This window comes from Onthophagus taurus, chromosome 11 (genome assembly GCF_036711975.1).
Source record: "Onthophagus taurus isolate NC chromosome 11, IU_Otau_3.0, whole genome shotgun sequence".
NCBI lineage: Eukaryota > Metazoa > Arthropoda > Insecta > Coleoptera > Scarabaeidae > Onthophagus > Onthophagus taurus.
The window spans coordinates 34379248-34402687 of NC_091976.1; the positions used below are offsets into that span (position 1 = coordinate 34379248).

General features: G+C 38.5%; 2 protein-coding genes across 2 annotated transcripts in view; both read left to right on the forward strand.

The window, feature by feature from the left end:
- Positions 1 to 553: 553 nt before the first annotated feature.
- On the forward strand, positions 554 to 934 carry LOC139432152 (uncharacterized). The gene has a single exon (XM_071200519.1). It carries the CDS (start codon positions 554 to 556, stop codon positions 932 to 934), a length of 381 nt encoding a protein of 126 aa, XP_071056620.1.
- A 15925-nt stretch (positions 935 to 16859) lies between these two features.
- The window catches only part of LOC111416569 (leucine-rich repeat-containing protein 24-like), a 64104-nt gene continuing 57523 nt past the window's right edge, over positions 16860 to 23440 (forward strand). Inside the window, exon 1 of the mRNA XM_023048627.2 lies at positions 16860 to 17035. The gene's annotated coding sequence lies outside the window, so the exon portion shown is untranslated. The remainder of the gene's footprint in view (positions 17036 to 23440) is intronic.

A 23440-nucleotide genomic window follows, 5' to 3' on the forward strand; every position in this document is an offset into this window, starting at 1 on the left:
GGTGGAGAGGGATAGATAAGGATATTGAAGGTTTAGTAAAATGTTGCAGGAAATGTTGTTTATATAAGAATAATCCAAGCAAACAAACACCATATCATCCTTGGGAGTATCCAACTCAGCCGTGGCAGCGTATTCACGTTGATTACGCGGGTCCGTTCCAGGAAAGGTATTTTCTAATAATAGTCGATGCTCATTCGAAATATCCTGAAGTGTTTATTACAACCAAAACGGATTCAAAAACCACAATAAGGTTGTTGCGTGAAACATTTGCACGATTTGGCATTCTAACAACTTTAGTGAGTGATAACGGAACCTGTTTTACATCTCAAGAATTTCAGAAGTTTTTACAACTTAATGGAGTCAAACACAAACTTACAGCACCTTATCATCCGGCTACGAATGGCCAAGCTGAAAGATTCGTACAAACTGTTAAACAAGGATTAAGAACTATGTCAGGTGAAGGAGACTTATCTGTAAGGTTGACACGTTTGTTAATGGACAATCACCGGCGGAGTTGTTATTTAAGAATCATTACCGAACCAGGTTGGACTTGATGAGAAGAGACCTTCCTGCAGAAAAAAATGATAGAATTCCTGATGGAACTTCCAGAGATTTCCAAGTAGGTGACTATGTACAGGCGAGATTTTATGCTAACAAAGATGAGAAGTGGAAGTTCGGAGAAGTATCGCAAAAACATGGAAAACTACACTATGAGGTCAATATCGAGGGACAGTCGCACCGACGACATCAGGACCAACTGACAAGTTGTGGAAAAACCAATGACGAAACTGAGCCGACTGTTGAAGAAACGCCAAAACCAGAAAATACGGAGAAAAGTGATTCAGATCCAATTTCGGAAGTAATACAACAGAATGTTCCAGGAATAAGGAAATCATCTAGAATTAGGAAACCTCCAAATAAGTTAAATCTTTGACAACTTAATTTGCAGTGGTTAAACTTTTCAAACGGGGAAGAGGAAGGTGTTATATATCTGGAGAGTTTTGACATTCGTGGGTTGGTAATATGTTTTTCGACAGTTAACGATTCGCAAATTTACATGTACAACAGTTACGAATAAATCATAATTATTAAAGTAAGTTTATTATTAAATACATATACAACACCTAACATTCAGCGTCTGAAGACACAGGGCTAAACCCGAAACTTAAAAATATACAACTTAGCGCTGAATAACAATTAAAACTAGAACTAACACTTGCACTAGAACTATACTCTGTTTTTAAACTAGGAGGAGTAAACGCGAAAGTCAGATTTACACTGGGAAAAATCACCAGAAAATATCACTAGATATTTTGGCGGTAAATTTAAATTAATAATTATTATTTATTTATTTACTTATTATTGTATTTATTTTCGTTTGTTATCGTCAACGCTATACATACAAATTAACATTGAAGTTATGAGTGTATTTATTTCAAAATATAATAAAAAAGGGTTTAAGAACACAAAATATACAATAATGACACGAAACTGTCGAATTATCAATTACCTAACCTTCAAATTCAAAATCAAAATTGCCTGTGTGTGAACCTTCCTCGCATTCAACCAATCACGTGCAAGGTCAATCTGGTGACAAATTTAAAATACTCCTCCTGGTTTAAAAACAGAGTATAGTTGTAGGTCTAATGTTAGTTCTAGTGACAGTGGTAGGTAGCGCTATTTAGCATGAAATATAAATAACACTAGAAACATTCTAACGTCTTTAGACGTATGGCTAAAACCGAAACTAGTTTTGCACTAGCGCTATCACTAGAACCAGCACACTAGCAAAACTAGAACTAGAAATATTCTAACGTCTTTAGACGCACGGCTTAAAAAACACTAGACCTAGAACTAGAATCATTCTGGTTTAGCCGTCTTGAGAGACGTGCGGCTAAATCCGAATGTTTCTCCTTTTAGATTTAGTGTTAGTTCTAGTTTTAATTGTTATTAAGTTATTAAATTATAGTACATCTTTTTCTTTAAAATAATTTCCGTTTTACAAATTCCATGTTGCTAGGAAGTAAATTGAAATGTCATTTCATAGATGACGCCACATTTCCATTTAAACTTAACTAGTTTAAAAAGAACTTTTTGTAATCATTTAACTTATTGTGTTGTGTAAAATGAACAATTACGATCTAAAATGTACTAGTTCGAAATTGTAAATTCCCGGTAGAACACAAAACCGGGCAACATTTGCATTCATAACTCGATTTTTAGTGCGGGCCGACCAAAAGGCCTAATGAACCCTAAATGGGAGGAAAACTGGCATCGGAGGCCCCGAATCTCAAACAGAACGGCGGTCAAAATGTTACGCGAATATGTTTAACGGGCTACTGTATTTTCCATATTCCCGGAAAATCATACGGTGTTTCAATTATCCGGAACTGAGTGAGCGGTAAATTTATTCAGCTGGGCACAAAATTGTAGCCTGTGTATCTACCATTATAATCGGAAAACATGTCAATTGACAAATGATTTTTAGTGGTCGTTTTGAATAAAATCCAAATACCTAGTTAGAGGTTTTGATTTATAAAAAAAATTGTGTTGAAATTCAAATTAAGTTTGAAGAATGTATTGATCGGATTGGGTGGATCACTTTATCACGTGTACCCGCCAGAACTTAGACGTGTAACGAACTGGTAGATATCGAAGTTGTCCGCCAAACAGGACGGAAGTAACAACTCGGGACAGTTGCGCAGGCGATCGCCAACAGGGCAGGAAACGGCTTTGGCAGGGCCCCAGCGGCGGGACTCCGATAGCAACCGCGCGCCTCCGCTATCAGAAAGACCGCACATTCATCAAGAACGGTCGTGATCCATGGGCCTTCCACTCCATGAATACAATTTCCGAGGCACCTTTCCACTGCCATTACGCCGGTTCGGCCTACTTATTACGACCGTTTTCACACCATTACTTGTGTATACAAAGTGTTAAAGTACGTTTATTTCTTTTAGTTGTAGTAATAGTTTAGCGATCAATCATCTGCAGAATCCGTGGAGTAAATATTTTCCAAATGGAACTTGGTGGAGCGCAAAACCGACGGCGGCCGAGCCCTTTGTGCACAAGAACGACGTGCAACCCGTAGAGCTGAGCATTGGCCTGAAATGCATTACGCCTCCATCAAAGTTTAGGGCGCGGTTGGGTTGCCCGAGCACCACCACTCGCCCGATTTATAAAACGCGCGTCGCTCGCAGACCATTTCTCAGTCCGCTCCATCGGACGGCTTGCAACTGCAAACACTCTACGGGGCCCTGCGCTCCGATAAATTGGCTTAAGGTACCGGCGATCCGGTGAAATATCACCTTTCCGCATATCTGCAACGTGATGCTAAGCCCCGCCGGATCCAAACCGTTCCCTACAAAATGGAACGGCAAAAGGATACTCGTTACTCGGCTTCGGTTTGGATTAACTTCAAACGGGACACCCGTATAAAGTGATTGAACCGTCCGTGTCACTATTTTCTGTCACTTCTTAAATCAACCCAACCCCGAATACATCAATTCTCCACATTTATGTTAATTTTAAATTAAATATCCTTTCGAATATTTAATATTACAACGGCCTAGTATTCACTTCAAATAGAACACGCTCTTGAATCCGTAATGGACTGGTCGAAATGTCAGTTAGGGTCACTCTCGCTGCATCTATGATTAATGTTGACCCTCTCTGCGTAATATCGATTTTTGCTCGGACGAACGCCAATGAATACCAGTTGTTGGTTTATTTGTGCTTACACTGAACTACTGATATCTCTTGAGAGTAACGTTAATTCACCCGTTATTAACGATTCAGCGCAATCAGTATCGTAAAAGTGATTCGATAAACGTTACATTCATTACAAGTTTACATTGCTATTTGTTTAATTTTAGGTGAATTTATAAAGAAAGACCTTTTTAATTTTAAAATCTGATTTAGTTCTTGAGTTACAATTTTTTTTTTAATCAAAAATTTTTTTCTTGGCTTATTATAATTATTCACGAGTATGAAAAAATACGATGATTAATTACGTACTTCGGGAATAATCTGGAAAACTCTTTTATTATAAGAGAATTTTGTTATTGGACATAATCATATTATTGGATAAATTATTTATAATTAATTATTAATATTATTTCATATTATATAATCATATTATTGGATAAATATAATTCCATAATATTATTTGCTGAATATTTGCTGAATATGGCAAGTAGTGATAATTAGATATTATTAACATCACCAAATAAGATTAAGCAAGAAAAGAAAAACAAAGAGAAAAATAAAGAAAAGATACAAAAAGAGAGATAGAGAGCGACTAAAAGAAACTAAAAGAATCTGCCGGATATCAGTTGCCAACAAGTGAGAGCAGTTGAAGAGAGGAAAAAAAGAGAAAGACAAAGAACAAAGAATCAGGAAACAGCCAGTTGAAGGGCAAGCAAGTGGCTCTTTAAAACATGTCTAAAATTAGTAATTCTAGAAATATTACGAATTTCAGAAGGCAGTCCATTCCACAGCGCAATCGACTGTACTGTAAATGATCTATGATAAATTTCAGTGCTATGAACGGGAAATGTAAGAATAGTATCAGAACGTGAACGAGTAGCAAGCTCATGAGTTGATAATTGCTGGAACCTATCTGATAAGTACTTTGGGGTGCAGTTATGAAAGATTTTAAATAAAATGGTTAATAAACGAAAGGATCTACGTCTCTCACAGGTTAACATCTGAATGTAATTGCAATACGGCGTTACATGCTCAAATCTATTTAGGTCAAATATGAACCGGATACAATTATTTTGTAGCCGCTGCAATTTACTCAGAAGAGTCACCGAGAGATCGGGATAAACCGCGTCCGCATAGTCGAAGTGAGGAAATATAAGAGAGTAACAAAGATTACGACGCACCACAGGAGGAAGAGAGCAGCGAAGTCTTTTTAAAGAGTGGAAGCAAGCATAGACTTTTCTGCAAACATGTTGAATTTGCGGTTTCCAAGACAGTGCAGAATCCATAAAGACTCCAAGATTTTTAACTGTGTTAGAAAACCGTATGACATTACCATCCAGCATCAGATCACTGCAGGCAGATGAATAATCTTACCAAGTAATTGACGAGTTCCAAACACAATAGCTTGCGTTTTAACTGAGTTCAACTTAAGTCCGTATCTCCGAGACCAGTTCAAGACGTTAGATAGATCGTTATTAAGTCGCACAATAGCTGCCGGAAATTCAGCAACAGTAGTAGTAGTATATATCTGCAGGTCGTCGGCATACAAATGATAATTACAAGAGATATAATTAGTAACACTATTAACGAACAAAGAAAAAAGTAACGGACCCAATACACTGCCCTGAGGAACATCACATTTGATTGCACAAGCAGAAGAAATTGAAGAGTTAGCGCGTACGCACAAGGAGCGATGGGAAAGGTAGGATTGAAACCAAGAAACACAGGGGGGAGTGAATCCGTAGGCAGAAAGAGACGCTGAAAGAAGGCTGTGGTCGACAGAATCAAAAGCCTTGCTGAAATCGAGCAATACCAGCACAGTAACACATCTGTTGTCGCAGGCATACCTAATATCATCAGTAACTTTAATGAGAGCAGTAGTTGTACTATGCCCACTGCGAAAACCCGATTGCAACTCATTGTGTAAATTAAACCTCTCTAGAAATCCTTGGACTTGTAAATAAACTAAGCGTTCAAGAGCTTTTGATAGTACGGATAAAATTGAAATCGGACGGAAATCAGTGTTACATGAAGAGGACTTGGATTTGGGTATGGGAACGACATGAGCAACCTTCCAGACAGAGGGAAATAAAGACCGCTCAAAAGAAAAGTTGAAGATATGAGTTAAGGGAGGAAGCACTATATCCAGGATAGGAAGAAGAAGGTTGAGACCGATACCATCAGAACCCACGCAAGGGGACTTCGAATAAGTCAAAGCATCGCCTACTTCGATCGCGGTCACAAGCGTAAGAGAGAAGGAGCAAGATTTAAGAGAAGTAAGAATTTCATTAATTGTAGCCGCCTTAGTTACGTCATCGATGATCAGGGGAGGCTCTGCAAAAAAGTTTGCCATCGACTCACAATCAAGATCCATCTGGACTGACGGAGAATCAATCACTCCGAGACACCTCATAGTCCTCCAAAATGTTCTGGGCGCGACTCCAGACAGCCTCTTAATTCTGATTATGTTTTCTGATTATGGAATAATCAGAAAACGTTTTTTTAATCAATTATAATGAAATGTAAAAATGTTGAGATGAATGTGTTTGACCCGTTTTGAGATAAAGGGTATGATTTTTTGTAGCTTTCCGAGAAGCAAAAATTTGTTTCGGCATGCATGAAAACTGCAGGTCCGTATGAAGCGTTTGTATGTAAACCTCGACGAACTACGGGATGTTAATGTAGAGTTGGGGTACGGTTCCCGTAAAAATTAAAACTGCTACAATACTCGCTCGTCCAATATTAACATACGAACGTCAGTTTCGACGAGCAACATCATCCGGACCGGCGATTCGGCGGCTTCGCGTTATAAGGTCACCCTTTTATCATTCTGACAGGTCATTTCAACTCGTACTCACGAGACCATCACGTATCCCGCTTTATCTCATTTTCGTTGTGTTCTAATACGCACGCGCACCAACTTGTGTTGTATATTTTTGGAGGAGCAATGCAATTTTTCACGGTAAAAATAAGTTAATATACATCATTGATTTTTCGTGAGATGTCTGGGTTTAAAAGTGGTCGGTCCGGTTCTCGTGAAAGAAGAAACTTTTCGAGGCTGTTTTAATTCAGTCGAGGGGTATTCAACTTCCGGCCCGAGTTTTCCCTTAATTTTTGCCGCGGGCCGCATAAAAACTCCTCGAAATTAGACGATTTCTGGATTCTGCCAACAAAATCGCTGCGCAGAATTTCAAATAGCTAAACTCGTCTCGTTTTAATTTTGTTTGTTAAAAGTTTTTAACTAATTATTCTAATTTTTGTGGTTATAATAGTTTTATTTTTTATTGATTGGATTTTATCGTTTGTTTAAAATTTGGTTTATTGTGTGGATGTAATTTGGTAGAAATTTATTTAGTAAAATGCACAAAAATGGTATTCCATATCCCCGAGGCTACATAAACAGCAATAAACCGCGATTCCTCTCCGCTAGTTCTGGAAAACATTTATTCTAAGCGATACCGTGGCTGCGACCCCACTTATATAAATCGCACCGACGAGGTAAAAACCCTAGAAAAAGAGCACGAAAAGCGGAGGAACAAAGCGAGCACAGTTAGTAATCTGCGTCGCTGCTGCGGTCGGCCGCGAAAGAACACGCGGGATTTATCCCCATTTTTATTGCCGGCTTTATCGCCGTCCCGCACCCTCGGGTCCTTTCATATCCGTGCATTCGCGGACGTCACCCTTGACCCCGAATCCGCCGTCCGGATCTGTCAAACGTTTTCAACCGTTATCTACCTTTCGGTCCACGCAGACCGAAACAAACTCATTCACTCGGCCGGAATATTGCGTCGAAAAACTCAAAAACCGTCTCGTTGGATATTCCGGACGGACACTCGACGGTATCCCTGAAGGCCCCACGGACGAGATACTGCTCTTTGCGGAACCCCTCGGGGGATCGTTCTCTCACACACCAAATACAAATAAAACGTTGACACACCACGTAATATCACGTAACGGCGAGGATCAGCGATGCGCAAGTTTCCGTTGCAGTATGAGTGTCAAAAGTGCACACACTACCCACACTAACACTGGATGTGGATTATGTATGACCTGAATGTCAAAACGATTTAAAACCTCTTAAATCAGGTTTTCAAGTTTATTTTATGCGTTAACTAATTCATTGTTAATATCGACTAAAATGCACATTACATTGAATTATTTACTGCAAAATTTCTCTCATTATTGACCATGACCATCTCTATAATCCAACACTTACAAGCCATCACTCCTTTATGCATAGCTGATGTCGCAGTGGCTCATGAAAAGCTGTAATGATCAGGGACAATTTGAGATAGTAAGTTGCGTTGCTATAAGTAAATGAAGAATACTAGTAGTATAGAAACGCCGATTCTAGACTGGAAATTGCTCCTCCGCTCCTCCGTGACGTCATCCGCCCGATGTAAAAGGATAGGGGGGAGGGGTGTCAACCAAAGACTTGGGGAAAAAAATAGGTTGGTAGCTAGATATGGTGACTTTTTAAAAAAAAAGTAGCAGTCTACCTTGTCGGTAATGGTTTAGTTCCACTACCAACCACTAGGTGGCGCGTTACTTTTTTTTTTAAAGTCACCAGATCTAGTTACTTTTCCAATACCAACCTTTTTTTTTTCTCCTCAGCCTTAGGTTGGTACCCTTCCCTATCCTTTTACATTGGATTGATGACGTCACGGAGGAGCGGAGGAGCAATTTCCGGTCTAGAATCGGCGTTTCTATACTACTAATACTTATATCTTTTGGTTCAACTAGATTATCAGCTGTTAAGATGATATCGTCTGCAAAGGGAGGGGGCTACATTACACTACATTACATTACATAGATTACATATCGGGTAGGCGGACCAACCAACCTTACACCGTGACCCTAAGGATCTCTAAGGAATGTACCCCGATTGATAACGTTATCAAATTTCACCAGTCTAATGCTATTAACGAACATTAACACAATTTTCGTTTTAGATCCATTAATCACTGATAGTGATCCCGCCAAATCTGACGGCATTGATGATAGCACAGTATCAGTGCTTATAATGTCTTCCGCAGTCCATTGGTAGGACATGTCGGAACAGTTTTGGGTATATTGCTGAAATGTGTAAATGGTAGTTCCAGCCACTTCCTCTATATACAATTGCAAATAAGATAGGCCAATCAGAACATCCACTCCTACAGTTGGCGTTGTGCTTATCCTCCAAGAGATTGCCAATCCAGCTACACCATGAAATCGTTAAAGTTTACTGATAACTGAATGTCGGACTTTTCTATACCAAGCTGCTGCTCCGTATGTGATTATAGGTCTAGCCACAGTGACATAGAGCCAGTACAGTCTCTCAGGAGTAAGACCCCAATTTTTTGTATTTTTTTTCTATTTTTAGTTTTGTCTAGGATTACTCCTAGATATTTGACTTCCTTTGAGAAAACTTTGACTTCACCTTGGATAGTTGGGCGGATTAGTCCATCCAACTTTCGTCTCCTGGTGAAGGGCAGAACGATTGTCTTTTGCGGGTTTATCGATAGATTCTCTCCCATACACCAAGAGCAAATGGTATCTAGGGTCAGCTGGAGGACTTTGGATAAGCTTGGGAATGACGTCAAGCTGATGGGTTGAAAGGCATTAGGAGTAGGGAGGGTGTTGAGTCTCTAGCCATTTATGTTTATTCATTACATATTATTTAATATTGTTAATTAGTTGCTGTTCAAAAAGAAATGAATAAAAACGAGTAAAAATATGATCATCATTCGTCGTACATTTTCCGTTATAATAATTTTATTTAAAGTTGACTGCATAAAATGTGAGCTGATTTAAATTGTCCTCCCGTTCGTTATGACGTTCGGGTAGGGTGTATTTACGTGTTATTTGCCGGTGCACAGGCAACGAGGATTTCACGCTTTTTGGGTCGAGGCACTTTATTTTGCGCCTTTTGTCGGGACCCAGGTCGTATATTAATAGCATACAAAGTGCTGTATTTTGTCTCGGCCGTCACCGGGGGAGGAGGCCGCAAGAAATTCCCGAGAGATTTATCGCGCCCTGTTATACTGTCCGAAAGGGTCAGGTTGGAAACGTGGAATCTTTCTCTTCCCCGTTGAATTTAGTTTTAGTTGAAGACAACGAATAAATTTGTAATTTACTTTTTATTTCGGCTAATTGAGATTTAATTAAGCGTTTACTCAAACCTCAAACGATCGCGCCAGTTCGTGTAATTTACATCAATCGGCGGCGTCTTGCGTCTTAATTCGTTTGGGGGGAAAGCTCTTTGCCCACGATTAAATCCGTACCGAGACCGGGGTCGCAGATTTAATCGGAGTAATTTAGATTTCGGTATAGGCTCTCGTCGTAGTAGAGATGTCTTCGTCGTCTCGGATTCGCGATAACCCAAGTCCTAAATTGAGGCAAACCCCTAGTCTCAATCTTGAAACGTGTATTCAAAAATAATTGCGCGTTTAAACGAAAAATAACCCCCTCGCGTTATGTCCCGTAGATCCCGGTCGTAACTTTTCGCCGAAAGAAAACGCGCTTGCTTCATCACGAGTTGTGAAAGCTCGACGGAAGCCCACCAGGAAAGCACAAAAGCTCACCGCGGCACTTCGCGGCGAACGTCCAACTTTACTGCTGATTTATGAAAACGCCACCAGAAAGGGGGAGACTTTAACACCCCTTTTCCCACCCTAAACCATAACGTCATTTTCGCCTGTCGAATATGGACGAAACGAACGATTAGAAGATAGAATCGATGTATTCATATTTTTTAAATTATTTATTTAGTGCTTCAATCGAAAAGTTTCGAGAACTCTTCCGCTGCCTTCCCTGAATTTGCCTGAATATTCATGGGGAGTTTTGGATTATTTAAATTCCGTAACGGTGGCGTCGGCCCTTCCAAATTAATATTGATTCACTGTATTCGTGAGTATTTGACGCCGTCGTTCGTTCTGGATAATTGAAAAGCCGGATGCCGGGTTTATGCTTTTAATTGACTCATCATTGATAATGTAAAACGAAAAAATCTAAATGAAATTTCAAAACGATAATTGAAAGAACAAAAAAATGATTAAGATGAAATATACGTTTTCCTTTCCTCTTGGGAGAACCCTACACATTCGTTATTTACATATTTGACTTTCTAGTTCTGATCTTCCTCTCGTATGTGTGTAGGAAAAGTCTACGTTGGGGCGTTTCAAGAGTACCATTAGAGGCCTTCGTGTGTGCGAGGGCCAATATTGTAACCGTTTGGGAGCTGGGATCGAAATTTCGATAATTCACGTTTTCAATTTCCCGGTCAAAATTTACTTCGAGGCGGAGGGTGGGGGTTGTAAATAGTTTTGCTTTTGAATTTATTGGCGAACAGGTGGGAAAACGGGCAAATCGAGGAAAGCTACATTTTTACAGGAGTTCATTGAAAATGAAACTTGAAAAATTCAATTTGAATTCTTTTTTTTTCAGTGATACGGCCCTGTTAGTTTTCTCTTAGCAGCCGAGGCACATATATATAGAGAGAGAGAGAAGAGAGAACAGGCTCGATGTAGTTCAGGCCCGCAAATTCCAATTCCAACGACCGACCATTATATGTCAACTATCTGCTGCTTGCACGCAATTTTGAACGGGAATTAATATCTTGCGGCATCGCAGAATTCATCAACGTTGGGTTTTGAGCGATATCGACAATACAGGTGCGGATTAAGAGGAGAGATACATTTGAATGAATTAAAATAAGGGCAGTTTCAACATTTTTATATTTTTATTCAAAACTTAATTATAATTCCCTTAGCTAAGCTGATTAATCAATGTAATGCTGTTCATATTTTCCCTGATTGCTTAAAAATAAGTAAAGTGGTACCTGTTTTCAAAAGGGGGTCAATACGAACAACTAGTAAATTAAACAAAATTATTTACTGTATTAGAAATTTAATTAATATCGTTCCAGTAAATACAGTAATGACAGCAAACTATGGTTATTTTCATGCTCACTTATCATATGCCATTCACGCTTGGGGTCATTCTGCACATGCTGCTCGGGTGTTTAGCGCTCAAAGACGATATATCCGAGTGATTTCGAATTTAAAATTCTCTGAGTGTTGTAGAGAATTTCAAAAGACATGATGAGGTCCATCATTATGGAACCAGACACCATGATAACTTCATGATTAATTATACTCGCACTGAAAGAGCTAGGGATGGCACTAATTATTATGGAATTAAATTTTTTAATTTGTTGGCTAATCCCATTAAATTACTTGATATTAATAATTTTAAATCAAAGATCAGAGATTACTTGTCAGCGAGAGCATTCTACAGTGTGGATGAGTACTGTCTGAGCACTTTTGATGACCTAGTATAGGCCTTATCTCGCATGCCTTACTCGTCCGGATTTGTGCCGTCGTTTATTGTAGATGTAGTTTTAAGATGTTCTTAATGTTGTTAATTGACTAGCGGTAATGTTACATGTATTTTTTATTATTTTGTTTGTTATGTATTATACGCTTTTCTGACTTGCGCAAATACTATTGTATGACGTCGCCAATAAAGGTTTATTATTATTATATTATAAAATTTAATGATAAAATGAAATTTTTCTCGATTTCTAAACATTAATTCCGTGTATATTCCCGAAACAACTTAAGATTGTTTTCAAATTTTCAGATCTTTATAAATTTCCAATGTATGTATATTTTTTAATACATCTGGATGGAGTGGAATCGGCGTATATCGTGAAAACTTTAATGGAATTTTTTTTATTATATTATTGGTGTGAATTTCACCCACGTAGAAACTCACACCGTTATTAGTTTTGTTTAATTTGTTTTAGGGGGATATAAATGAAAATCAAAAACAAAACATAGTTTACCTTGCAAACATTACTTTATTTGATGCATTATGTATTTTGTAATATGCGGTTCTATGAACAACACAAATAGGGTTATGCATATTTGATCTATTATTTTACCCTGCCGCTGGGTTACTGTTTCAATGTGAGCCCTACATATTGGGCACGTAGATTTCTGTAAATATAATAAAATAAAATACAATAAAAAATATAACAATAAAAAAAATCTTACATATGTTAACCAAATAATACAACAATTTGTATGAAATTTGTGCCCGCAGCGTAATTTATAAAAAACATCCCCATTTTTCGCTTCTTCTAAACACACGCAACAAATGAAATCATCCTTTCCATTCCATGATTCTTCGTTTCTTCGCCTAATTTTCGTACGGTACACTTTAACAAACATTATCAACAACACAACTCCTTGGAAGAGAGCTCGAAGGGTTTCTTCGGTTAACATCGTGCTCGTAGGTACGACTAAACAGACAATGCATGTTCCCGGACTTTGAGTACTTTATACCTGTACTTAGCCCTGGAGGGATTCTTCCGAGAAATTTCTAGGTATAAGGAATTACCGTTTTAACACGTAATTTTGGAAGTTAATTTGGGCGAGATGTGAAACCTTGATAAGTTATTGATTATGGAATTGCCTTGAGACTTACTTAGGGTAAGTGACTATTAGGAGATCATAAAAGCCATTAAGAGAACGAATGAAACCGGTCTGGATAAATTTATGGACATTATAAATTTTGGAGAGTCTGCTTTTATTGGTTTTTCTTCCCTAATGGGGTTTGGTCTTTTAATTTAATTAATTAGTATTAAAATTTGTTAATGAATCGGAAAATAAAACAAAATAAAGGTAGAAATTTTGTAGCCGGAAAGTTTGTGTACGTGCGCGTTTGCCCACGTTATTGAATTACACTAACAATTTTCCTACGAACTGTGTTTCCCGAGCAAGTTGTTAATTACATAACTTTTTAGGTTGCAAATAACCGGGCATCTAATAATAAACTTAAGTTATTTAAATTTACCTCAAAACAAAAAAGATATAAAAATGTCAGCAGAGTATGTTTAATCTCAGCGTCGCACGCCAACCATATAATCTAGAAATTAACTTAATCCATCTCTTTACGTAAATAATCGCCCTGTATTACAAGGCAAACCCCCTGTAGATGTGATGGTGTAGCACATTTACCACGGTTGCCAACAGTACTGCACGTAGACGAGGGCGAAACGTCCAAGCGGATATTTGTATCCGACGCAAAATTAGATCCGTGCGGCAGACTGGATTTATTGTCCTCGGTAATTTCAACATTTTAGTTACATCGAAATTAGATACAAACTTCATCACATAAATTTAATGAATTGTTAATAAATAAAAACCATCTTAGCGTTATGTGGACCATAGTTGAGTGAACAGATGAGTTGGAGCAGCCTTTGGTGTAATTTAGTTTCTGAAGAAGGTTGTAACATGGCATCCGAAACGTTAAAAACCTTTTCAAAAGACGTACGGCTTAATCCGAAAGTTTCTTAGTCTAGTCTTAGTTCTAGTGATTATTATTATTATTGCTGCCGGACTAAGAGGAGTGGCCCCTCTCGTTAACGAAAGATCTATAAGATCTATTGTAACTTTAGCTCTCCAAAAGTTTAGGGCAAATGTAAGTTGTTAATGAACCTTAGTATTGCTCCAAGGTCTTGTTCCTTTATGCCAGTGTCAAAAGAGATTTGCCGAAAATTTTGTGTCTTAGGCGACGCAATTACACAGTATATGTTTCAGCCGTTTCGTCGTTGCAAAATCGACAAGTTTGATCCTCAGCTTGCCCAATGTGGAAGAGGTGGTGTTCTAGGGTAAAATTGCATGAAAGTACTGACCGAATACTCATTGGGTGTGGGTTAAGACAAGGCAATATAATGTTGAACCCAAATTGTTCATCACAGTACTGGAGAGTGTATTTAAACAACTGGATTGGACCCAAAAAGGTATAAACATTGATGGCAATACCTAAGTAATTTGCGCTACGTGGACGATATAGTCCTTATTTCTGATAGTCTTGGAGAGATGAAACTGATGCTGAAGTATGCAACTGAGACGGGCTAAATATCAACCAAATTTAGGACAAATCTTGTTCCAAGCTCTAACATCAATATTGGTGATAATGAATACTTCTATCTTGAATACTTTCGATGGTATGTCATTAATCCCTGATGCCTTTCCATGTTTTGACGCAGTGATTGCGTTTTGAACCTCACTAATTTATATAGGTTCCATGACACTATCCTTTCTTTGGTGTGACGGACTGCTGTCTATTTCCAAATCAGTTTCTATGCTTAACAGCTTTTGGAAATAATTTTTCCAAATGTAATTCATTTCACTATCATATATTATTTTTCCTGTTCCATCTCAGCATAGAGCTACGTGCGATTTGTGCCTTTATCTTAACTGTCTAACAAATTTATACACATTCCTGGTGTTATTAGCTTTAAGTGTACATATATTTCGGAAATGTTTATATTTTCACTACCGACCATTCTCCTTTACGTAATACTCTTCGAAAGTATTTAACGATTTCTTTAATGCTTGAAAAACAACTTTGAATGTCCTGAATTGAATATCAGTCTAATATTAATGACTAAATTCAGTTTTTGTGCTTCATTAATTCTTGTTGTTTGATTCTTTTCTAGTCATATTGCACTTCCATCAAATCCAAGATTCCAAGATCCATGAGATTGTTGATATCCAATTGAAAATTAAGTAGTTCGTTTAAGATCTTATTATTCTTCTTCTTTTCTTCAGGTTGTAACCTGTTTTTACGCATCTTTCATGGTGTTTCATTAGAGCTGGAAATCGAACTTCCTGGTCTCCCGGGATCTCTTTCTAGCTAATCTTTGGTCTCTTGCTGTCTTAATCAGCCAGGTTTCTTCCATTCTTTGGAAGTACTAATTAAATTTTTTTATTTTTCCCCTAGCAAATCTCATGACATCTCCGAGTCCACAAAATTCTTTTACAATTTTGTTCCTTACTCTATCTCTTCTTGTCTTTTCCACTATTGTTCTTAAAGTACTCATCTCTGTTGGTTCGCATCGCAGCCATATATCTTGGCCATGAGGTTCGTGTATCGAGAGATAATAATCAAACAAGCGAACTAAAGAGAAGGATGATACTCGCATGGGCCGCCTACAGGAAACTAAGAGACATCTTCATGAGCGATATTCCTGTATATTTGAAAAGAAAGGTTTTCAATCAATGCGTACTTCCTTTGATTATGACATACGGTTCCGCAACTTTAACATTAACGGTGGCCATTACCAGGAGGCTCAAAGTAACGCAAAGAAAGATGGAGACGTCGACCACATACGAAATGAAGACCTACGAAGAACTGGCGTAAATGATGCTGTCAACATTGTGGCAAAGCTCAAGTGGAACTGGGCGGATCATCGTCGCAAGAATGAGCAGTGGTTACCTGATAATACGTCTTCGAGCGTTGACAATTTCTCGTCTTCAACGCTCATTTCATCATGTTCCTCTACATTTTTGTTCGAATCTGTTAGATTTTTACTTGTATCACTTTTATATGTACTGTTTGGGTATTTACCCCGGCTTAGGGTAAATACCCATTTTATAAATACCTACCCGCCGGGTATTTACCCAGCGCTCATCACTCATCTGGATGCACCTTTCTGTCCCTTTTGTAACTGAGGGGCAATTTGATCCACTATTAGTTCTAGTTCTAGTTTAATGAAGAAGCGATACTTCGTCGTTTCCAGGAGGATAACACCTCAACTAACAAAGTGTGTGGACACTCATGTATTTCACAGACTTTGTACTTTTTATGATTAGTATAATTTTATATAGAAAACTTTTGAAACAATTTATCGAAAATGGCAACTTTGTATGATTAATATCAGTAGAGGTTACATATATACTAAAAGTTATCGAAAATTTCATGACGTTGCTCTCAGATCGTCCAATAATAAAATTCCTAATCTTGCACATCCGAAAAGTTATGAACCATATAATAAAACTATACCGGATGATGTAAATTTCAACCTTCTTTTTATCGCCATTTACAATTTTCCACCGTTTATTATTTAGTCTCCCCGTTAAATTGAGAACACGCTTCTCGAAAAGGGTTTTAATTAAACCATTTACAACATTTTCCGTTTCTCCATTCGTATACACGGACTCTTCGCTAGGGATTTTAGGGCGACTCGTCGGTCGGTGCCGCCGCTAGTTCTTCCGCGGCGCCGCCTATGGCCCGTTGAGCGAGAGAGAGGGGAGGCGTCGCGACGTCACCCTCACGCTGTCGTTTTCAGTTCGTTTCAGACTCCGACGTAGACACACCGTCTGTCGTTATTTCAAACAAAAAAGAAAAACAACAAAACAAAAATTTTTACTTCAAATTAAATAGAAAAGAAAAAAATTTACGATTTCTGGTAAACGTTGAAAGTGACTCTTCAATTTAGAGGTGGAACGAACAACATTTTGTGTCAAACAAGTGCGATCAACAAACCCGGGTAGGTACAATTTTTTATTTACTTTTGATTTGCATCGTTAACGTTCTTTACGCTTCCCACGTGATCTCGTCTTCAACAGTTTCTGACAGATCCGATCAATCAATTCTCAGTATTTACGTTGAGTTTGGTAAAGGTGAAAGGGCGCATCCAGCAACGTGTAAGAGGCCAAAGCGACCTAAATAGGATTAGTAAAGGGTAAACTTACCGGAATGAAATTCACTTAGCGTTAGTAACGAAATATACCACCAGGGGAGATATGAATTACGATTAAACCGGATCAGTTACAAAGAGATAACCAACATTATGTCTTCGTTAAAATGTTTAATTTAAAAAAATACTTCCCTAAGTAGTTGAAAAGAGTACTTACTAAATTTTAACATAATTTTCGGTAAAGCACTTAACACTAGGCCCTTATTTACATTGCGAACCCTTCATCCCCGAGTACATCTTCCTTAACTTAACCCTAAGTAGGGGGTGGAAACACTTTTCTCCGGTTTGGGTTTGGGGAAATTCCGTGGAGAACGCGGACTGGAAAGGGCGAAGAGAAAGTGGAACGGGGTAAACTGAAAATTTATTACATCCTAAACTTATTATCGCCATAATCGCGTAAGTCCACTTCTCCGAGGCACACACACGTGCACAGATCTTGTGAAAGGGAGGTGGCAAAGCTTCATTGGTACTTCATTAAACCACCCCGGTTTATGAAGTTCATCGCAAACTATACCTCCCCACCCTCCTATGTGATCTCCAACCTCTACAACCATAATTCAAAATCATTCTAATTGTTCTTGTAAAGTCGATTTTACACGAATTTATACATATGAATCGTATATTGTGTGAAGATTTTTATTAAAAATACTGTTTAGATTATATTATCTATTTAATAATACGGTACTAGTGTGCCCATTTTATAAAATAACATAACAACGCTATGTATAGGAAAGAAAATGTTATTGTTAGTATATTTAATCTTCATTAATTTCCTTTCCAAATGTTTTTTATTTCATCATTATATCTCAATTTGTTCTTGAGATAGGATTTTTTAAGTTTCATTCTTAAAATCAATAACAATCAAACACGCAGATAAATAATCACAACAATCATGTTTAAGGCAAATAAGAAATTATTTATGGCACATTAAATGGGTGAAAAAAAAAGCTTCATTTTTTTAGAGTTAAGTTCGCTAAACCTACATTAAATATTACATAGCTTCTAAAGTCTAATTCCTGTATGCGTTTGATGTTCGTTATAAGTAAATACGATTACATTCCTGCAACAGTTTGATTGCAGCTGATTCCGCATCTTCAGACATCTGCAAATATAATAATAGTAATACACAGTAATATACAACGTTGGTTGTCATATTTAAGCTTTGGTTATTTTGATCCAAGTATTGGTTCCCAAAAAAGTTAATTGGATTTACTTTTTAAAATCATCAAAGAACCTTTTGAAACGTTGTTGGTATTCTGCAGATCAAAAAGATTTTTTTAACTCTCAACGACAAGGTGAATTAGTGTGGTTTACGCAGTAGTAATAATGCAGCAGGAGGATACCGTAGATTTGTTCTTCTGAAATTACACAGTAATTGTCCGGAAAATTTACGCTCAACGCCGCCGGCTCGGAGCTCGAGATAGCGGTTTGTGTACAAGGTTAGGGCCATTAGGCAGCCATTTTGCGATAGGGTTTCGCTTAAAGACCAGATTTATATAGCCGCATACGTCCGCAAAATGGGCACGTGTTAGGATTTCGCGGGTTTACAGTTGTTCCTCGTAAACTATCCGAATTGGTGCGTATTTCTTTCGCACCTTACCGCTCGGTAAATTCTACCACCCTTCCTGATTTATTTGCATTCACATTTCCTTCGATAGTTAACCGTTTGGGTAAGTCGTAGTCATTGCAGTCGTCGTAGTCGGCGTAATCCATTAGCAGTTGGAAATTAAACTCGAACCAACGGAAAGGAGTCGAGTGTACTTTGCGATCTGTCAAATTCTTGGACGAAATCTCAAGTCGGCACCTACTTCTGGATCTTTGTTCTAGGACGTTTAAGTTGATTGAAAGTTTCGTTTTATTGTCTCGACTCTACTCGGAGAATAGGGCGAAAAGAACTTTAATCCACTTAAGTTTTCTTAAAGTTACATTTTCAAAAATCACGAAATAAATCATTCGCGCAATCTTAAGATATTTCATTTGAAATGGTGTTTTTACTTTTTTTAATAACCTCATAAACTAGTCAATAGACCATCAAATCCTTATCGACCCTCTTTTACTGGCTCATTTTCCCTTTATATCCTCCTCTCCGGTAATGTCTTTGGAAAGTTATAACTTGGAAAAATCTTTAAAGCTCTTTGATTTTCGCGTCCGTTCTTAAATTTTACTGCCGTCCGACGAAAGCGTGCATTCGGTCGGCCGTTACAAGAGTACAACAAGAGAAAACCATAAATCGAACGTAGCCGTAAACAAAACTGACGGCGCCCGTCGGGTTCTATACGATTCATTGCAAGTTATTTAGGCAATTGCACTTTTACTAGAGAACGTAAACATGTCCTTCGGGTTCCGGAAACCAACCTCTTTAAACTTAATTGCTTTTTTATGTAGTTAAACTATTAAAACACTTTTTGGATTTCTCCATGTAGAAATGAACAAGAACCGACTATTGATCTACCTACAACGTGAAACCTCGATGTATATATTAACTAATATTACGGTGTAATTGAGCGGAAGTTAAATTATAGTTCGCCGATACGTCACCGAACTAATAGAGTTGATGTTTAGTGTTTAAATAAATATCTATTAGACATCAAGCAAGATCGTGATGAATTTATTATAGGTACATATACAATATTTTCTATACGCATACACGAATTTGATTAAACTAACACGGGTGAAACCCAAAACCGGCTAACGTTGCGTGTAAAACAGGTGGCAAAAATTACGATAAAATAGATTAACTATGCAAAACGGTGGTCGCTTGTACCCAGTACGCTCTGGGCTAGATTATTACTAGCGCGCGGTAAATAACGGTTAATAATGTAATTCCTGTACGCGCAAATTGAATTTATAGGTTATGCAATTCGAACGCCGACGTTAATATATTTATTACAGTATGACCATTTTATTAAAAAATATCCGCTTATGGACCTTCCTTTCGTTATTGCAAATTTGAACCTGCACATTATTAACATCATAACGAATAAAAGAAAAATTCTATAGATTTATAGTTTCGAGATAGCAAATAGCTACAGTAACAACCAAAAAGAGTTATGACCAGAACTTCATTGCAATCATGGAACCCGAACTACACTGTTGGAAATAATTCACGAGCACACCCTGTATAATCTGAACGCGTGTGTCTAGCGCAATAAAATTTGGTATGGAAGTAGTACTAAAGTAGCATAACTTACTCTCACATGGAGAACGACACAACTCTGCTGGGAGGAGAAACATCAATAGCGAGAGTATCCTCCGTGAGCTTCGCGTACCATCGCTACACGACGTGGCATGGAGTCTATAAGTCGCTATATTGTAGCGAGAGAGATGGCCAACCATGCCACTTCAACCCGCCTCCATAGCTCCTCAACGTTAGCCGAGGAAGCCGAATAACGTAGAAGTCTCCGACCAGTCATGTCCCAAACATATTCGATCGATTTCAGATGCGGAAACCGAGCTAGCCATGGAAGTATTCGTATACGGTGCTCTTCCACAAAGGTCTGTACAACACGCCCGATGTGCTGTCGTATGTTGTCGTGCATGTATAGCAGACATGGGAGCCGCCGAACATAGGGAAGCACAACGGACCGTAGCACCTCATCTACGTATGATTGACCCGTCATGGTCTCCTATACGCGCAGTAGACGTGTACGTCCACCATATGTAATCGCACCCCATACCATAATGCTCGGTTGTCGGTGGATAGGGCGTTCTTGCACACACTGCTCGAGTAGACGATCATCACGGCTCCGACGAACTACAATTCGCGCATCACCGGTGCTCAATTCGAATCTTGATTCATCAGAAAACAAAATGTCCCTCTACTCGGCAACCTACTAACGCCTAGCGTCGACCCACTCGTGACGTACGCTGCGGTGCTCGGGTGTTACTGGAATCCGCTGCATCACACGACGCGCGCGCCAGTCCACTATCTACCAAACGCCGCCGTACAGTTCGCGTAGTAAGTGCGCCTTTCCCTGCCAGTGGCCAAACAGCTCCAAGTTGCCTTGAGGAGGACACACACGACGCTAAAGCGCTAAGCACAAGAGCGCGATCCTCGTGTGATGGGGACGCGCAGGGCCGTCCCGGCCGTGGGTAAAGGTACCTATGTCCTACCTCAGACCACTCGAGACTCACTACCGATAACGACCACTCGAGACGACGCGCAATTTCACAGAACGATACACCCTCAATGTGCATACCCACAAATATTAATCGCTCAAACTCGCTTAAGTAACGCGATCGCCCATCCATTGCGCACAGAGTACGATAAGAATGTGGTCTCTCACACCACACTAAAAACGACCGGTATTTTCCATCCACTTCGGTCTCCATAGCGACGGAATGTTCTACTTGGAAGAGCGGCTCAGTCAAAAATGCCGCGACGGAACAACTCGAAACTCCCTGAATAAACTCGTCTACAGTAAACCTTTGTGCTCCGCAAATATTATGGATTTATCTTCATGCGTTCAGATTATATAGGGTGTGCTCGTGAATTATTTCCAACAGTGTATAACTAACACTACAACTAACACTAGAAATAACACCAGACTTAGAACTAGAAACATTCGGGTTATGCGTCTGAAGATGCACGGCTAAACCCAAAACTTTTTAGTTCAAGGTCTAGTGTCAGTTCTAGTTTTAATTGTTGTGCAACGCTAGACCAAGAACTAGAATCATTCGGATTTAGCGGTCTTAAGAGACGTACTGCTAAACCCAAGTGTTTCTAGTTCTAGGTCTAATATTAGTTCTAGTGACAGTACAACAGTGTAAAACTAGAACTATTACTAGACCTAGAATCAGAAACATTCGGGTTTAGCTGTGCGTCTTTTGAGACGGAAACTCAGAGTTATCATAAGAACGTCACCTTTTCCAAGCAAAACTTTTCCTTTGCAATACTACCCAATGCTTGTACTATTAAGCTTTGTTGCATTTTAAGTGGGATAGTGCACGCGCTTAATAGTTTCGTAAACTATGGTTACTGCATTCAAATATTGCGAATTATGTGAAATTGTCGAATTAAACTATATGTCGAACGTGTATACATACAGGGTGCCCATTATGTATGGAATATTGTATATATCTTGGCAAGTATCAACTTTATAAAAATACATTTTATACAAAAGTTGGTTAGTATTTTATTTGCCATAATAAGACACCATTCAATTATCAATTATTTAACTGCAAGGCAGTGGCCCAATCTATCATAAAAGGCTTGAAAAGAATTTCTTAGCGATCTGGGAGAAATAGCTGCAGCTTCATCTTTTATTCGTTGCTCTAATTCTGTCAGATTTTGAGGTCGGTTTACATAAACTTTAGATTTTAAATATCCCCAGAAGAAGAAATCGCAAGGTGTAAGATCCGGAGATCGGGGTGGCCACTCTACAGACCCTCTTCTGCCTATCCAAAGGGCCGGAAATACCGTATCTAAATATCGGCGTACATCTAAATGATAGTAGAGGTTGAAACCAAAGATCATCAAGATTTTCTTGGCAAGCTGGGATAATTTGCTGTTGCAATAATTGTAAATAACGGTGACCAGTTAGAGTACCTCGAATAAAGAAAGGTCCAATTATGTGATCTGCACAAATTCCCACCCATACGTTTAATTTCTGGGTGTTTGAGTATGATTTTGAATCATCCAATGGGGATTTTTAGCGGCCCAATATCGAGAATTTTGCTTATTTACATTACCATTTAAACAAAACGTAGCCTCGTCAGAGAAAACCATATTATTGAGAAAATTTGGATTGCTGTTGATTCGCTCCATCATAAATTCACAAAATTCAACACGTCGACCGTAGTCATCTTCGGATAATTCTTGCAATAAAGTCGGTTTGTACGGATGTAAATTTTCTCCATGTAATGTTTTGTGTATTGAACCTTTACTTAGAGCATGGTTTAAACATAACTGACGAGTTGAAATGTTTGGATTTTCTTCGATTTCTATGAGAATATCGATCTTTTTATCTTCATCTGTTGCAGATCTCTGCGGACCAGCCTTTGGCAGATCTTTAACGTTACCAGTTTCCCTAAAACGTTTCGAAGTTTTGCTAACTACTGATTGAGTGATTGGTTCTCGATGTGAATAACGCTCATTGAAAATTTCACATACTTCTAATTGTGTTCGTTTGCGATCCCCATAACCGACCATAATTAAAATTTCTATGCGTTCAGTTTCTGTTAAATGAACCATTT